General features: G+C 39.0%; 1 protein-coding gene across 1 annotated transcript in view; it reads right to left on the bottom strand.

Moving 5' to 3' along the window:
* Positions 1-16,238, bottom strand: part of LOC124796463 — a 279,228-nt gene that overhangs the window by 170,108 nt on the left and 92,882 nt on the right. Inside the window, exon 3 of the mRNA XM_047260686.1 lies at positions 4,237-4,341. Coding sequence (XP_047116642.1) covers positions 4,237-4,341 — 105 coding nt within the window. The remainder of the gene's footprint in view (positions 1-4,236; positions 4,342-16,238) is intronic.

The raw sequence follows: 16,238 nt of genomic DNA, 5'->3' as shown, positions 1-16,238 counted from the left end.
GTAGCTGAGAAATTGCATTTTCCATATTTTACATACACACTGTGTATCACTGTAGTGTATGGCAGAGGGTGCTTTTCATTCATATTGAGATTTCTTCCTGTTCTGTTCACAGATGGAGTGTAGGAAGTATGAGTGCTTGTTCGCTTGAATGTAAGTTATTATTTGGTTATTTTTAATCTGCTCAGTCACTTTATGGGATAGATATGTAGAGGTCCAAAGAATGTCCATAGTGTATCTCCTGAAATACAGGGCGTTTCAAAAAGAAAGAGCAGATTTCAAACATTTATTTCTCAAAAACTACAAATGATAGAAACACAATTCCAACGGTCCTTCACTCAATATGAGTACCAAATGTTACACAACAAATATCAAAACTGTACCTCAATATGAGCACCATTTGTTACACGACAAATATCAAACCGGTATCTCATTTCTTGCCACACACGACGCAACTGGTCTTTAGTTACCGAATTCACGGCCGCAACAATTCGATGTCGTACCTCTTGAAGAGTAGCGGGCATAGGTGGGACATAAACACAGTCCTTTATGTACCCCCACAAATAAAAATCGCAGGGAGTAAGGTCTGGTGACCTGGGAGGCCACAGACGATGACATTGATCTTGTGCTCCTGCTCTTCCAATCCACCGTCCTGGAATGGTGTTATTTAGGTACCGTCGTACAGGTTCAGAGAAGTGTGGTGGGGCGCCATCTTGCATGAAGATGAAGTGATTTGAATCTTCCTGAAGTTGAGGAAATAGCCAGTTTTCTAACATGTCCAGGTAAATGGTTCCTGTGATAGTTTTCTCCATGAAAAAGAAAGGTCCATAAACTTTGTTTACCGAAATTGCACAAAAGACGTTAACCTTTGGTGAGTCTCTTTCATGTTGAATAACGTCCCTCGGAGTTTCACTCGCCCAAATTCGTACGTTATGCCGATGAACTTTACCAGAAATGTGAAACGTTGATTCATCTGAAAAAATTAATCGTTCGGCAAAATTGTCCTCTTCCATGTCCTGTAGAATTGCAGTTGAAAATTCGAACCTTTTGTTGTGGTCGTCAGGATGCAATGCTTGCAATAACTGCAGTTTGTACGGCTTCATGTGCAGACGGTTACTCAGAACGCGCCATACCGTTGTTTTAGACATGTTTAGTTCGTGACTTGCCCGTGCCGTGGATTTTCTAGGGCTCCTTTCGTAAGCTGCACGGACACGCTCGACATTTTCATCCGATGTGCGTGGACGACCCGTGCTTTTTCGCTTGCAGATGCAACCATCTTCTACGAATCTGTGATGCCACTCATAAATTTGCTTATGACGAGGCGGCTGTTTGTTGAATTGACGGCGGAATGCACGTTGCACACCAACAATGGACTCTAACTTTGCAAATTGCAGCACACAAAATGATCGTTCCTGTGGTGTCGTCGCCATTTTCCTACAAACAAACGCCAGCGCCACTGCGGATTTGCATGGAACTTCTGCGCGGACCATTGAAAAACTTTGAACCTTTCTCTGACAAGAAACGTTTGAATTGTGTTTCTATCATTTGTAGTTTTTGAGAAATAAATGTTTGAAATCTGCTCTTTCTTTTTGAAACGCCCTGTATGATTCCTGAATTTTTCTAAGCCAGTTCTTGTGGTATGTATATTTTTCTTTCAGTGTTTCCCACCTGAGATTTCACACCATTTCTGTTGCACTCTTTCACAAGTCAAACAAGTCTGTGAAATTTCTACTACTCTTCTTTATATACACTCTATGTTTCTGCAGTGACACAGGTCCCACCATCTTGAGCAGCCTGCAAGCATGGGCTATGTATATGTTTTGTATGCAGTCATTTGTAGAGAAACGATACCCAGCATCCTACCAATGAATTGTAGCCTACCATTTGTTTCACCTATTACTGAGGCTATATGGTTGTTCCACTTCACATCTCTATACATTGTTACTCACAAATATTTGCATGACATAACTGACTAGTTGCAACTAATTAATCCTGTAGTCAAAGGATATCACACATGTTTCATGAAGTGAAAAATTTAACGTTTCCCTACATTAAGAGCTACTTGTCAGTCTTCGCACAAGGCTGATATTGTGTCCACATCTAAAAAGGTACTACCACAATATGTACTGGATTGCATTTGTTCATATATAAGTTCATCGTTTGTGAAAACCCTGAGATTGCAACTACAACTATCAATCAAAGCATTATGTATAACTTGAACATCAATGGTATTACTACATTCCTCCAAGTCAAACCAAACCTTCTTTGGTGTCAGTAGATTACCCTCAGTCCAGGATAATGTGCTGCATCCTGTTTGTCATGAAATTTTCATGTGTCTGCCTTAGAAGGCATCAGGACAATGATCCCAATTGCAATTTTGCTCTGTAAGTTGGAGCTGAGTGGGGTAGCAAATTAGGGATGGAGAGGAGAAAAGTAAACACAAACAAGAAACCAGGTTAGAGTCAACTCCATTACATTCATATAAACACATAAAAATAGTTTTGCATCACCCCGGCTCCCAGAACTCCTGAAGATAGATGTTGACTGTGGATATTTTATCACAGACATAGTCTCTTTTGACTGTTCAGAGATGTCAGTATACCCACCCAAAAGTGTAAACAACCATGCATGAGGAGCACCTACTAGATGGAGGGGGTCCAACAGCCAATCAGTTCCAGTCATTCCACCAGGAAGGAGGTACATGGCTCATGTTGTCTGTAGTTCACCCATACCTAGACGGTCAGTACCGCAGTTTGATTGCATCCTCTTTGTTACTTTGTGCCAGTAAGGGCTTTCAACAAGTGGTGTCCAGGCGTCTCGGAGTGAACCAAAGTGATATTGTTTGGATATGGAGGAGATACAGAGAGGTGATGACATGCCTCGCTCACGCTGCCCAAGGACTACTACTGCAGTGAATGACCACTACATATGGATTATGGCTCGGAGTAACTCTGACAGCAATGCCACCATGTTGAATAATGCGTTTCATGCAGTCACAGGATGTCATGTTATGGCTCAAATGGTGTGCAATAGGATGCATGATGAGCAACTTCACTCCCGATGTCCATAGCGAGGTCCATCTTTGCAACCACAACAATATGCAGCGCAGTACAGATGGGCCCAACAAAATGCTGAATGGACCACTCAGGATTGGCATCATGTTCTCTTCACCGATGAGTGTTGCATATGCCTTCAACCAGACAATCGTCGCAGATGCATTTGGAGGCAACCCAGTTGGGCTGAATGCCCTAGACACACTGTTCTGCGAGTGCAGCAAGGTGGAGGTTCCGTGCTGTTTTGGGGTGGCATTATGTGGGACCAATGTACACCACTGGTGGTCATGGAAGGTGCCATAACAGCTGTATGATACGTGAAAGCCACCTCCAACCAACAGTGCAAGCATATCAGCAGCATATTGCCAAGACATTCGTCTTCATGGACGACAATTCACATCCCCATTGTCCACATCTTGTGAATGACTTCCTTCAGAATAACGAGACATCACTTGACTGGAGTTTCCAGCATGTTCTCCAGACATGAACCCTATCGACATGCCCAGGATATATTGAATAGGGCTGCTTATGGACGATGTGACCCACCAACCACTCTGAGTAATCTACTCTGAATCGCTGTTGAGGAGTGGGACAATCTGGACCAACAGTGCCTTGATGAACTTGTGGATAGTATGACATGATGAATACAGGCATGCATCAATGCAAGAGGATGTGCTACTGGGTATTAGAGGTACCAGTGTGTACAGCAATCTGGATTACCACCTCTGAAGGTCTCACTATATGGTAATACAACATGCAATAAGTGGTTTTCATGAGCAATAAAAAGGGCAGAAATGATGTTTATGTTGATCTCTATTCCAATTTTCTATACTGGTTCTGGAACTCTTGGAACCGGGGTGATGCAAAACATTTTTTGATGTCTGTATATGAACCCACAGTATAGTGATGGTAACAAGATGTATAGCAAGGCAAGGTTTGGTATGGCATTTGGATGCACGGACTACAGAGAACATTACAGATGGCAGATTACAAGGCATGAGAGGCAAGGCTCAGCTAGTTATATTCTTTACTATATGAAACTTAAATGTCACACAACTATTCACATGAGATTAAAAAGATATAGTTTGAAACACAGGTGTCAGTGAACACTGTTATTATGAAGGGAAATGCAGGTACATGAAATATGAACTGTTTTTGTTTCATGTTTCTATGATATAAATCTTACCGCTTCTCCTGTTTGAATGCACTCAGAACTGGGATCATCTTCTCCCCTGTTGGAGTTGGTGGTACAAACTTCTAGCCGGAGGTAATAAAGAGTACCTTCAACAACCTAAAACAAATGTGCCTTTTTATATATCAGAACCACAATCAAGTCCAAATCTGAAGGCAGGTTCATAAATGAAGTATAAAACTTACAAGAAAAAGCAAATTTAGTACTGTCACCAATGTACAACCAGAACAGAACTGACCTCTTGGATGGAGAATGCAGCTATTTACACAAACACTGAATATTGCTGAATGCCAGTATTTATACAAACATAAAGTATTCCTGAATGTACAGAAATTCTTGGCATATTCTCTCCCTGCACAACAGGCATGTTCCATAGGAACAGTTTTGTCCTGCCAAATCAGTCTGCTTTGCAGGGCAGATTAAATTTAGTGGTAAGAAACGATGGTCCAGGCACCTACAAGTAGGCTGCCTATCATGACTGGTATGTTGTGTGGGAGTAGTACTGGCCTACGTTATCCATCTGCTTTGCAAGGCGGCCTGTACGTCAGGGGCAAATAAACGATTTTTGAAGCCCCTGTTGTGTAGCCTGCCCTGTATGACAGATGTGTTGTGGGAACAGTGTTGTCCCGCCAAATCAGTCTGCTTTGCAGGGCAGTCTACATTTAGTGGTAAGAAACAGTGGTCCAGGTCCCTGCAAGTAGGCTGCCTATCATGACTTGTATGTTGTCTTGGAGTAGTACTGGCCTGCATTATCCACCTGCTTTGCAAGGCAGCCTGTATGTCAGGGGCAAATAAATGATTTTGAAGCCCCTGATATGTAGCCTTCCCTGTATGACATGGATGTCATGATGTCATGGGAGCAGTATCAGCCCTTCATCATTTAAGAGTACTCCATGCACTACGCATGGAGATGACTTGGCTGGGCACAGTCTTAAATGGATAGAGGAAGGGACGAAAAGAACGAAAGGATGAAGGGGAGATGCATGAGGTAGGTGTAAGATGTAGAGTGGTAGTGTGTAGGTGAAAAAGGAAGAGGGGGAGACAGAGATGGAAAGAGAATTAGGGGGGGATGATTGGTTAGAGGAAGGGGAAAGAAAGGCATTGTCACAGAGGGGGAATGGAGGAAATAGACAGAGAGAAGTAAAGGATGAGATGAAGAGACAAAGAGAGTGGGGAGGATGAGATAGACACATATAGTTGGGAGAACGGGGCGGACACAGAGAGGGGAACAAGGTGGTGTGTTCAATATACATGTCAAACTCTTACGCAGGTGAAGCCAAGGGTAGTCAGGTTTGCACTGGTGATCCACAATGTACCAGCCAGGGATGCTAACCATTACGCTATGGTACATGCCCCACATGTCATGGCATTACTCCGTCGTCTGGAGAAACAGCAACTCCCTCTTTCAGAAGTTCCCATTGGTGCTGACAACAGTGTCCTGGCTCTAGACCTTGTCAATGGTCCTCTTTATGGTGGTACTGCCAGGTGTTTGCAGTCTTGTCTTGTTGTTACATCCCCTTCATTATGATGCACATTGAAGGTAGCCCCTCCTACCAAAGTTTCACAACTGTTGAGTGGGTCTTCATTTCCTTGAACCTCCCATTGTCAATATGCACCTCTGGACTGTAGTAGGGCTTCATAGGCAGGACAAGGATGATGTCATTGTACTTAAGTTGTCTTGATGAAGGGTCATAATTCTCAACTTCAAATGTGACATCCAAATAGCGACAAACGATATGATACCACCAAAAGCAGTGCTTTAGTGACTTTTTTCATAGTCCTGTTGTCCACATAAGCATAAAAATTCATACCAAGCCTCCTGGGATCTATCTCACCCACTGGTGCTTAGTGTTTCAGTACTTTTGTCGTTCTCCTGGACATCCAGTGTCCACATGGAAGCCAGCTGCCTTGCTTCTTCGGCACTGGTGATTATGTTTGAGGGTTGCCCACAAAGTACTGCAGTGCACATTTTTTTTTCAATAATTCTTTATTGAACATAATGAGAATTACACACACAAAAGTATGGTGTTTTATCTACACGCACGAATTTTCCAGGTAATCTCTATCCCATTTTATGGCTTTCCTCCAGCATGAAACATGGGTGTATGCCCTGTTGGTACCAGTTCTTGTCCTGGTGGTGGAGCCAGTGCTTCACTGTGTAAATCACCTCCACAGCATCCGCAAAATGCAGAGTTGTAATGGGCCTGTCCTCATGATTGACAACATCATCTCACTGCAACATGTGAGGTGTGACAGCTGTGGATGGTCTCCCCGACCACTGCAAATCATGGAGCTCCACTGCATTGCCTGGTGACCTCACCCTCCGTGCCCAGTGACTAACTGTGCTTCTGTTGACAGCAGATGCTCCATAGACTTTGCACAAGCGTTTGTGAATATTCCCCAGTTTCTTTCTCTGCAGTGAGAAATTCGATGATGGCATGTTGCTTGTAATGTACATCACCTACAGACAATTTTGAAACTGTCCTGCGGCTACACTATGTCTCGAGTGTGACGGAAACTTGGCGGGTGCACTCAGGAAGCTTCAAATAATACGTATGTAATGTTTCACATTCACAGCATTGTTTATGGATGAGAAAAAAATGCAGTGCATTACTTTCTGGGCAACCCTCATATTTCATGTAGTGATCATGTGCATCATCTGTCTGAAACTGGAACAAGGTACTTATTGTGACTTGACCTCATGACAGTGAAGCAGAAAGAGCAGTGTGAAGGTTCAAATGGTCTAAATGGCTCTGAGCACCATGGGACTTAACATCTGAGGTCATCAGTCCCCTAGAACTTAGAACTACTTAAACCTAACTAACCTAAAGACATCATACACAGCCATGCCCGAGGCAGGATTTGAACCTGTGACCATAGCGGTCGCGCAGTTCCAGACTGAAGCCCCAAGAACCACTCAGCCACAACGGTCAGCACAGTGTGAAGTGTGCAGTGTCTTGTTTCATTGTGCTATCTGTGAATGTTGTGACAGGCAGTACAGTACCCCATTCTCTCCATTTTACATTAATGTATATACAGAGAATATCTGCCAATGTTTTATTAAAGTGCTGTGTGGGACCACTAATCTCTGGATGATAGACAGTTATCATTCTGTGGGTGATGTCAGAACATGGAATTACCTCTGATACTAGTCTCGATTGGAAAACTTTTTCATGATGAGTCATCATCACACAGGGTGCTTTGTGCTTCCAAATTATGTCTTCTACAAGGAACTCCTCAATTTATGGAGCTGCAGCAGTTGGCACTTTTGGTGACCACATAGCAGGTGAGGTAGTCAGTGCAGACTATTATCCATCAATTCCTGTTTGTTGAGTTCAGGAACCTCCACGAGAGATCGATTCCTATGTGGCACAACGGCGCTACTACAGGTGGGATCGGTACCAGATGCCCCAGAGGTAACTGTAGCATGTTGTAGTGATTTGAGAATTTCCGCATAAATTCTGTAACCACTTGCCCTTCTTCCATCTCAAACACACAATATTTTAAAAATAAGCATGAGAGAATGTACATACTGCACGACACATGTTTGTGTGTGCAGGCTGGAAAGGAGTCATGAGCAGAAGGTAGACGCAATGGTCGAATGGCGTCAACAAGTGTTTGCCGCTCACGCCACGGTAGCCATATTGGTAGAACAAGAAGTAATTATGTAGTTTCTTTGCTATTTAGTGACTGTAATTATTGTTAAAGAAAAATGAACAATTGATTATAGACTTTTAAGTACTTCATGTATTGAACTTGCTGGAGGCAAGATGGGTTCATAAATTATGTGGTTGTTAAATCAACTTCATTGCAGATGTATTTTATCGAGTTTAATGTGAGATCAATCAATTGACTTGTAAACATTCGAATATTGATGTGAGAAATGGTGAATATGTTATTTATGGAAGATGAAATGTACCAAGACTGAACTAAAAGTATTCTTTGAGTACTAAATTATTTCAAAAGTAGAGAGAGAATCTTATAAATTCCTGTTAACCAGCAGTATTCTTTGGAGAAAAAGTTTTTGGATATCGATATAGCTGGAAATCAAGAGAAGAAGACTGGATGTACATACCTAGTAAGTCAACCTATGGAAGTGACCTGTGAATTTTGCAATCCAACCTCACATTTCTTTGGGTAGCCTAAAGCGTTAGTATGTAGTGACCAGTGAAAAGGACTAAAAAAAAAACGGGAATTTTGAGAGGAAATCGAAGCAGAAGATATGATGTTTTGCCATAGCAACCAGGTATAACAAGATAAGAGAACTGTTTCGTGTAATTGGATTAAGTGCAAAAATTAAATAAAAATTTTTGTGAGTGTAACACAGTGAAAGACGTATGAAAGTAACAACATTAAAAGAATGGAAAGAAGACCTCGACATATTAGACTAACAAGAGAGATGACGAGAATAATTCAACTAAGAAAATCCGGTGTGGGGAGTGTCCCACTCTCACATGCATCACGGGGATGCTGGCACAGGGACAACATCTGACACCACCGGCACCAGTTGCTGCTCACCGGTGCTCATTCTACATCAGCTCACTGACACTGATGCAGAGACCAGCAACCGATGCCACCAGCACCAGTTACTGTTTACCGGTGCTGATTCCACACCTGCTCACCAACACAGGCTAAAGCTCTAAGCCGGGTGTGCGAAAAACAATAATTGTTCAAGTATAAAGTTGAAGAAACTGTTCACTAGACTGCGTTAGTGTAGTTATTATACTTAGAGTTAATTTGTTAAATGATTATTAGATCAAAAACTAAGAGAGATATGGATAATACACAGAGAATTGGGGAAACTTCAGAACCAGCCATGGCAATGACAGTGAGTAAGGGCATGCCAGACAGGTCTGAAGTAGTAAATTTAATCAAAGCCCAAAGAGCAGATTCAGCAGCTTTAAGAAAGGAACTAAGTGTGTTTTTAAAAGCCAAACTAGAAGCTCAGAGATTACAATTAAATTCTAGATTGGATGCACAAAGTGAAGAATTAGGCTTAATGAATGCCCAAAATGCTTCTTTAAGAAAGGAACTAAGTCTTAAATTAGACTCAGTAAATACTCAATTAAATGATAAAATAAATGACCAGGGTGCTTCTTTGAGAAATGAAATAAGTGCAACTTTAAGTGAAAAACTCAATGCACAAAGCGCTAGTTTATTTGGAGAAATATACACAGTGAATACTCAATTAAATATAAATTGTATGTTCAGAATAAAACTCTAGGATTGTTAAGTGCTAAGGTAGATTCACAAAGTAACAACTTTAGTAATTTATGTGAACGTCTCGAATATTTGAAGACTGAATTTGATGCTTTAACTACTAAAATAGAAAATCTTAAAAGAGATTTGAAAGGTGCATTAACTAGTTCTTTAAGCAATCACATAAATCAACTGTTCACTTACTTTAATCAGAGACAGAATGATCAGTTCTAGAATTTGACAAAAAATTTAGAATTTGATATTGAAGATAAATGTAATAGCGTAGAAACTGAACTGAGTGAAAAATTAGGATCATTTCAAAATGTATGTAATGTTACATTTGATGCTGTAAAGCAGAGGTCGCATACCTTAAAAGAAAATGTTGAAAAGCAGGATAAATTAATATCAATAGTCCAATCACAAATTGCGAGCTTTAACACTTGAGTAGATAACATGGAAAGAAACTTTATAGAGAAACAAGCAACCTCAGACACAATAAATATAAGCAGTCTGGAGGAACAGGTAGAAGAGATGATAGACCGAAAGGCTGCCACAAGAGTAATCTCTGAGAACATATCTCCTGTTTTATCTTCTGAGCTTAGTAACACCAAGAGATGTATGGATGAACTATGGAAAGAATTCAAACTTATTCAGGACAAAATAGATAATAGGGTGACTTCTCCTATTGTGGTATTGATTAGTATGGTAATGATGGGTTTACAATGGGGAGCCAATTCTGGATTATTCAGGCTATTCCCTAAGTTTAAGCCAGACGAGGAAGTACATCCTACCCATTTTTTGAAAAGGTTCAACCAAGCCTTGCCCAAAAACTGGGAGGATTTGAAAAAGATTGAGTTTGCTGTGGGGTATCTATTAGGGGAAGCCTCAAAGTGGGGTACAGTAAAAAACATTGACAACTTTTCCTCCTTGGGAGATTTTCAAAAGAATTTAAAGAGAAGTCTTGGTCAGCAAGTGCCCAGAAAAATTAATACCAGACTTGTGGAACCCAAAGTATTTCAGTAATACATGGGTTACAATGAGAAAGTATTTTGACTGGCATTTAACATGGGCAAGGTACTTGGAGAAGCCAATGGAGGAAGAGGGGTTAGTTTGAATTTTAATAAGATGATTACTCATATAAGATATATTATGTAGTGGGTGGAAATCAGTAGAAAAGTTGTTGTCCTTTGTGGACGCACTGGATGCATTAAGTAAAGACTGCAATGAGAATGTACACCAAAGTGAAAATCAGAATTAAAAAAGGAATAGTAATAATAATTTAAAAAAAAACATGAGGCCAACTTAGCTAGAGTACACCAGTGCAATAGAAATAATGGTAATGATGATTATCAGAAGAAGCATCCAACTTCGAATTTAGGTCCAGTAGCTTTGCAGGAATTTGTGCCAAGTAATAATAGAGCACAAAGTGGTAACATAGCACCCCGATTTCGTAACCAACTTGTGATTACTAATAATAAGGAAAAAACAGCACGATCCGGATCTGGGGCTGGGGCTGAGGTCGTAGAGATACACTAGGAGGCCTGTTTCATAATAAGTATGTCAATTTCATGCACAAAATACCTACAGAAGAATGGTTGTTACTGGAAGAACCATGCTTGTCTACAAATAATCCACAACCAATAACAGCAGGAACTGTGGAAACTTCTGAAGTTAACAGATTTATAGATTCAGGGAGTGAGGTGTAACTCATTTCTAGAGCGTTCTTTAACACGATACAGACTAAACATTACTTACTACTGTTACCAGTAACTGGAGTTTACATAGTTGGGGCAACCAGAACGAAAAGCAAGGTAGTGAAACACGAAACCCAAGTGAACAGCCACAATGGAAATATCTGATGTCGCCAAACACTTTTAATAATATAAAATATTAATAAGGATGTATTATTTGGCCTATATTGGTTATTAGAATTTAACGTCATATTGAATTTTGAGGAAAATCTTCTTTGTTTTGGCAAAGATGACAGTAGATGTTGGATATCATTTGTGACTGATAAATGCATTGCAAAACAAACAACTGAGTGTCATTGTTTACGATTAACTGCTACAGCATGATTTTCACCAGACATCAATAATGTAGAGTGGGTATCACATCGAGTTGACATACAAAACAAAGTAAATGAGTCTCTAATATTAATCAATGAACAAAAACTAGATTTATATAGAATTCTAATGGAATATGAAGAAGTATTTTCCGATCATCCTGGTAATATCAGTGATTACATATGTAAGTTTAAAATCAAAGATAGTACTCCATTTTTCTGTATGCCATATCCAATACCGGTAAGTTTGAAAGAGGCAGTTAAGGAGGTAATTGACAAAATGATTGACAACAATATAATAGAATGTAGTTTTGGCATCATGAATAACCCTTTAGTAGTGGTAAAAAAGGCTACAGGAAGTGTGCGATTAGTGCTAGCCACGCTTACATTGATTAAGCATATAGTGACAAAACGAGACAGACCTATTAGCATCAACCAATTGTTATCCAGATTTGAGAAAGCAAGGTTTTTCAGCACAATGGACCTGACAGCAGGATATTGGCAAATTAGGCTACATCCTGAATCAAAGAAGTATACCACGTTTCTGTCTGATGGTAAATTGTATCATTTCAATGTGTTACCGTTTGGATTTAATATCTCTGTCTCAGTATTTATACATTTGTTGGACAAGGCATTAGGGAGAGATTTGTTGAAGGATTTAATAATATATGTAGATGATATCCTCATAATCTTAGTTACCTGGGAAGAACATTGTCTAACATTGAGTAAGATCCTGAAAAAATTTAAAGAAAAAGGTATTACAGTGAAATTGTCTAAATAGCACCTTGGGCAGCAAGAGCTTGAGTTTCTAGGGCATATTGTAGGGGTGCAGGGGGTTATTGTATTGTATTGTATTTTTATTGATCCAGGCAATCATAGTATTGTACAGCTGTACATATGATATTGGATAGGTCAAGAGAGCTATTTACAGTAATTTTTACAAGACCAGATATTGAACACATAAAAGCTATTAAAGAACATCCACCCCCTAAAACATAAGACAATTGAAGGGATTTAAAGGAATGGGTGGATACTATAGACGGTATATACGAAGTCAAGGGCTGAATGACCCAAGAATTTTATGTTTGTTAAGAAAGGGAATACCACAGGTTTGGGATCAAGAGGCAAATGATGCATTTGAAAACACAAGAGAGCACTAGTAGAATCATCCATATTACATCACCCGATTATGGGTGAGCCACTTAAAATGTCAACCGAAGAATCTGATTATGGTATCGCTGCAGAACTCTTCCAAGGAGAGTGGAACCTAGACCATGGAGAACATTGAACCATAGCCTTTGCTAGCTGGAGTCCGAATAAACACGAATTAAATTACATGGCTACTGAAAAGGAACTGTAGCAATTGTGTGGAGTATCCAGAAATTCCAAACACTGGTATGGGGGTCAGAAATCCATATCTATACAAATTAGATTAGATTAGATTAGATTTACTTTCATTCCAATTGATCCGTAGTGAGGAGGTCCTCTACGATGTGGAACATGTCAGAAAAACAACAATACATGACAAATATTTACAACTAAAACGAATAAGCTAATGTACCATTCCACAGGTCCCAAGTGGAATGATCGTCATTTTTTAATGAACACTAAGAGTCATTTTACAAATACTAATGCACTGAATTTAAAATAAAAAAGTTTTTTATTTATTTATAAGGTAATAAACATGTAATACAACTACTGTAATACTTATTTACAATGAACACATTACTGCACTGAAATGGTGCAGAAGTTAGATTATACTTACACACACACACACACACACACACACACACACACACACACACACACACACAAATTTTCAATGAACACATTACTGCACTGAAATTGTGCAGAAGTTATGTTGTACTTATATACAAATCAGTTGGTTTTACTAAGAAATTCATCAATGGAGTAGAAGGAGTTGGTCACCAATAAATCCTTTAGGCTTCTCTTAAACTGAATTTCATTGGTTGCTAAGCTTTTTATGGCTGCTGGCAAGTTATTGAAAATGTGTGTTCCTGAATAATGCACACCTTTTTGTACTAGACTAAGTGACTTCAAATCCTTGTGAAGATTATTCTTATTCCTAGCATTGATTCCATGAATTGAGCTGTTGGTTTGAAAAAGTGATATATTTTTAATGACAAATTTCATTAAGGAATAAATATATTGGGAAGCAGTAGTTAGTATCCCTAGTTCCCTAAACAGGCTTCTGCAGGATGTTCTTGAGTTCACACCACATATAATTCTTACTGCACGTTTTTGTGCCCGGAAAACTTTAGCTTGGCTTGATGAGTTACCCCAAAAATAATCCCATATGACATTATGGAATGAAAGTAAGCATAGTATGCCAGCTTTTTCATTTTTATATCCCCTATGTCTGACACAATTCGCATTGCAAACAGAGATTTGTTAAGACACTTCAGCAGTTCTGTGGTGTGCTCCTCCCAGTTGAATTTATTATCAAGCTGTAATCCCAAGAATTTAACACTGTCCACTTCTTCTATCTTCTTGTCATTGTACGTTAGACATATACTCTTGGGACACCCCTTACAAGTTCTGAACTGCATGTAGTGTTTTTTCAAAGTTAGTGACAAAGAATTGGCTAGGAACCAGTGATTAATGTCCACAAATATTTTATTGGCTGATCTTTCTAAGACTACACTTGATTTGCTATTTATTGCAATGTTTGTATCATCGGCAAACAAAACAAACTTGGCATCTGGTAATGTTACCGATGAAAGGTCATTGATATACACAAGAAAAAGTAAGGGCCCCAAAATGGAACCTTGTGGGACCTCACATGTATTTAGTTCCCAGTTGGATGATGCCTGATAGCTTGATACATGTCTCTTTCCTAATAACACCCTTTGTTTCCTGCCAGAGATATAAGATTTGAACCATTTTGCAGCGTTTCCTGTTACACTATAATATTCTAGTTTACTTAAAAGGATATTGTGATTTACACAGTCAAATGCCTTTGACAGATCACAAAATATACCAGTTGCCTGCAATTTTTTGTCTAATGAATTAAGCACATTTTCACTGTATGTGTAGATAGCCTTCTCAATATCAGAACCTTTTAGAAATCCAAACTGTGACTTTGACAGTATGTTATTTGAGATATGATGGTTATAAAGACGACTGTACATTACTTTTTCAAAGATTTTTGAGAGTGCTGGCAACAGTGAAATTGGACAGAAATTTGATGCTATTTCTTTATCTCCCTTCTTAAACAGTGGCTTAACTTCAGCATATTTCAGCCATTCAGGAAATATTCCACTGATAAACGACTGGTTACACAGATAGCTTAATATGTTACTTAGCTCAGAATCACATTCTTTAATTAACTTTGTTGATATTTCATCATACCCACTAGATGTTTTTGATTTTAAAGATTTTATGATGGACATTATTTCTGTTGGGGTAGTGAGGGTCAAATTCATATTATGGAAGTTACTTGAAATGTCTGGTCTAAGGTAATCCATAGCAGCATCTACCGAACCTGACAACCCCATCTTTTCAGTAACAGTTATAAAATGTTTGTTAAAAATTTCTGCAACACTATACACATCTGTCACCAATGTATCATTTACTCTTAATGCTATTTGTTCCTCTTCATGTCTGGTTCTACCGGTCTCCTCCTTCACTATATCCCATATTGTCTTTATTTTGTTATCTGATATGACTATCTTTTCCTTGTAATACATTTGCTTTGACATCCGTATTACAGTCTTTAATATTTTGCAGTATTTCTTATAATGTGCTATAGCATCCACATTGGAAATGTTTCGGATTGAGAGATATAGTTTTCTTTTTGTTTTACAAGATACCCCTATTCCTCGAGTAATCCATGGCTTCTTTGTAGACTTTGCTCTAACCTTGGTAAGTTTTGGGGGAAAGCAGTGTTTGAATAAGGTAAGCACTTTATTAGCAAAAATGTTATATTTTTCATTCATGCCATGAGCACTGTAAACATCAGTCCAGTGAATGTCTCTGAGGAGTGTCCTAAAATAATCAATTTTTGGCTTACTGAATACCCTCTTGAGCTCAGATTTAACAGATTTTATATCCTGTTCAGTATTAACATTTAACAGAAGGAACTGCATGTCATGGTCTGAGAGGCCATTGACTATTGGTTTTGTAATATAATTTTGTTCATTGGACTTTTCTATAAAGATATTATCAATGGCTGTTTGTGAGCAAGTGGCTATCCTAGTGGGAAACTTTACTGTGGGAATTAAGTTGAATGATAGTGTTACTAACTCAAATAAGTTCTTATTGGGAGAGTCTTTAAGGAAATCTACATTGAAATCACCAGCAACCACTATTTCTTTGTTTTTGGTTGTTAAATGGGCCAGTACAGCTTCAAGGTGGTTTACAAACAGATTAAAGTTACCTGCAGGTGCTCGATATACACTTAATATTATTAAGGATTTTTTGTGAAAATCTAATTCTGTTGCACATGTTTCCATATGCTGTTCTAGGCAAAATTTATGAATGTCTATGTTCTTAAATTTATGACAGTTCCTGATGAATGTGGCAACTCCTCCTTTCTCCATTTCTGATCTACAAAAGTGAGATGCTAACCTAAACCCTGTAACACTTAAAAGTTCTATACCAGTGGTCACATGATGTTCAGAGAGGCAGATTATGTCAGCTGGGTTTGAAGACTCTAATTCATCTATGCAGATAGTTAATTCATTAATTTTATTTCTCAGTCCTCGAATATTTT

The sequence above is a fragment of the Schistocerca piceifrons genome, chromosome 4 (genome assembly GCF_021461385.2).
Source record: "Schistocerca piceifrons isolate TAMUIC-IGC-003096 chromosome 4, iqSchPice1.1, whole genome shotgun sequence".
NCBI lineage: Eukaryota > Metazoa > Arthropoda > Insecta > Orthoptera > Acrididae > Schistocerca > Schistocerca piceifrons.
Note: the sequence above shows the minus strand (reverse complement) of the source record. Positions and strands in the feature narration are given on the sequence as shown.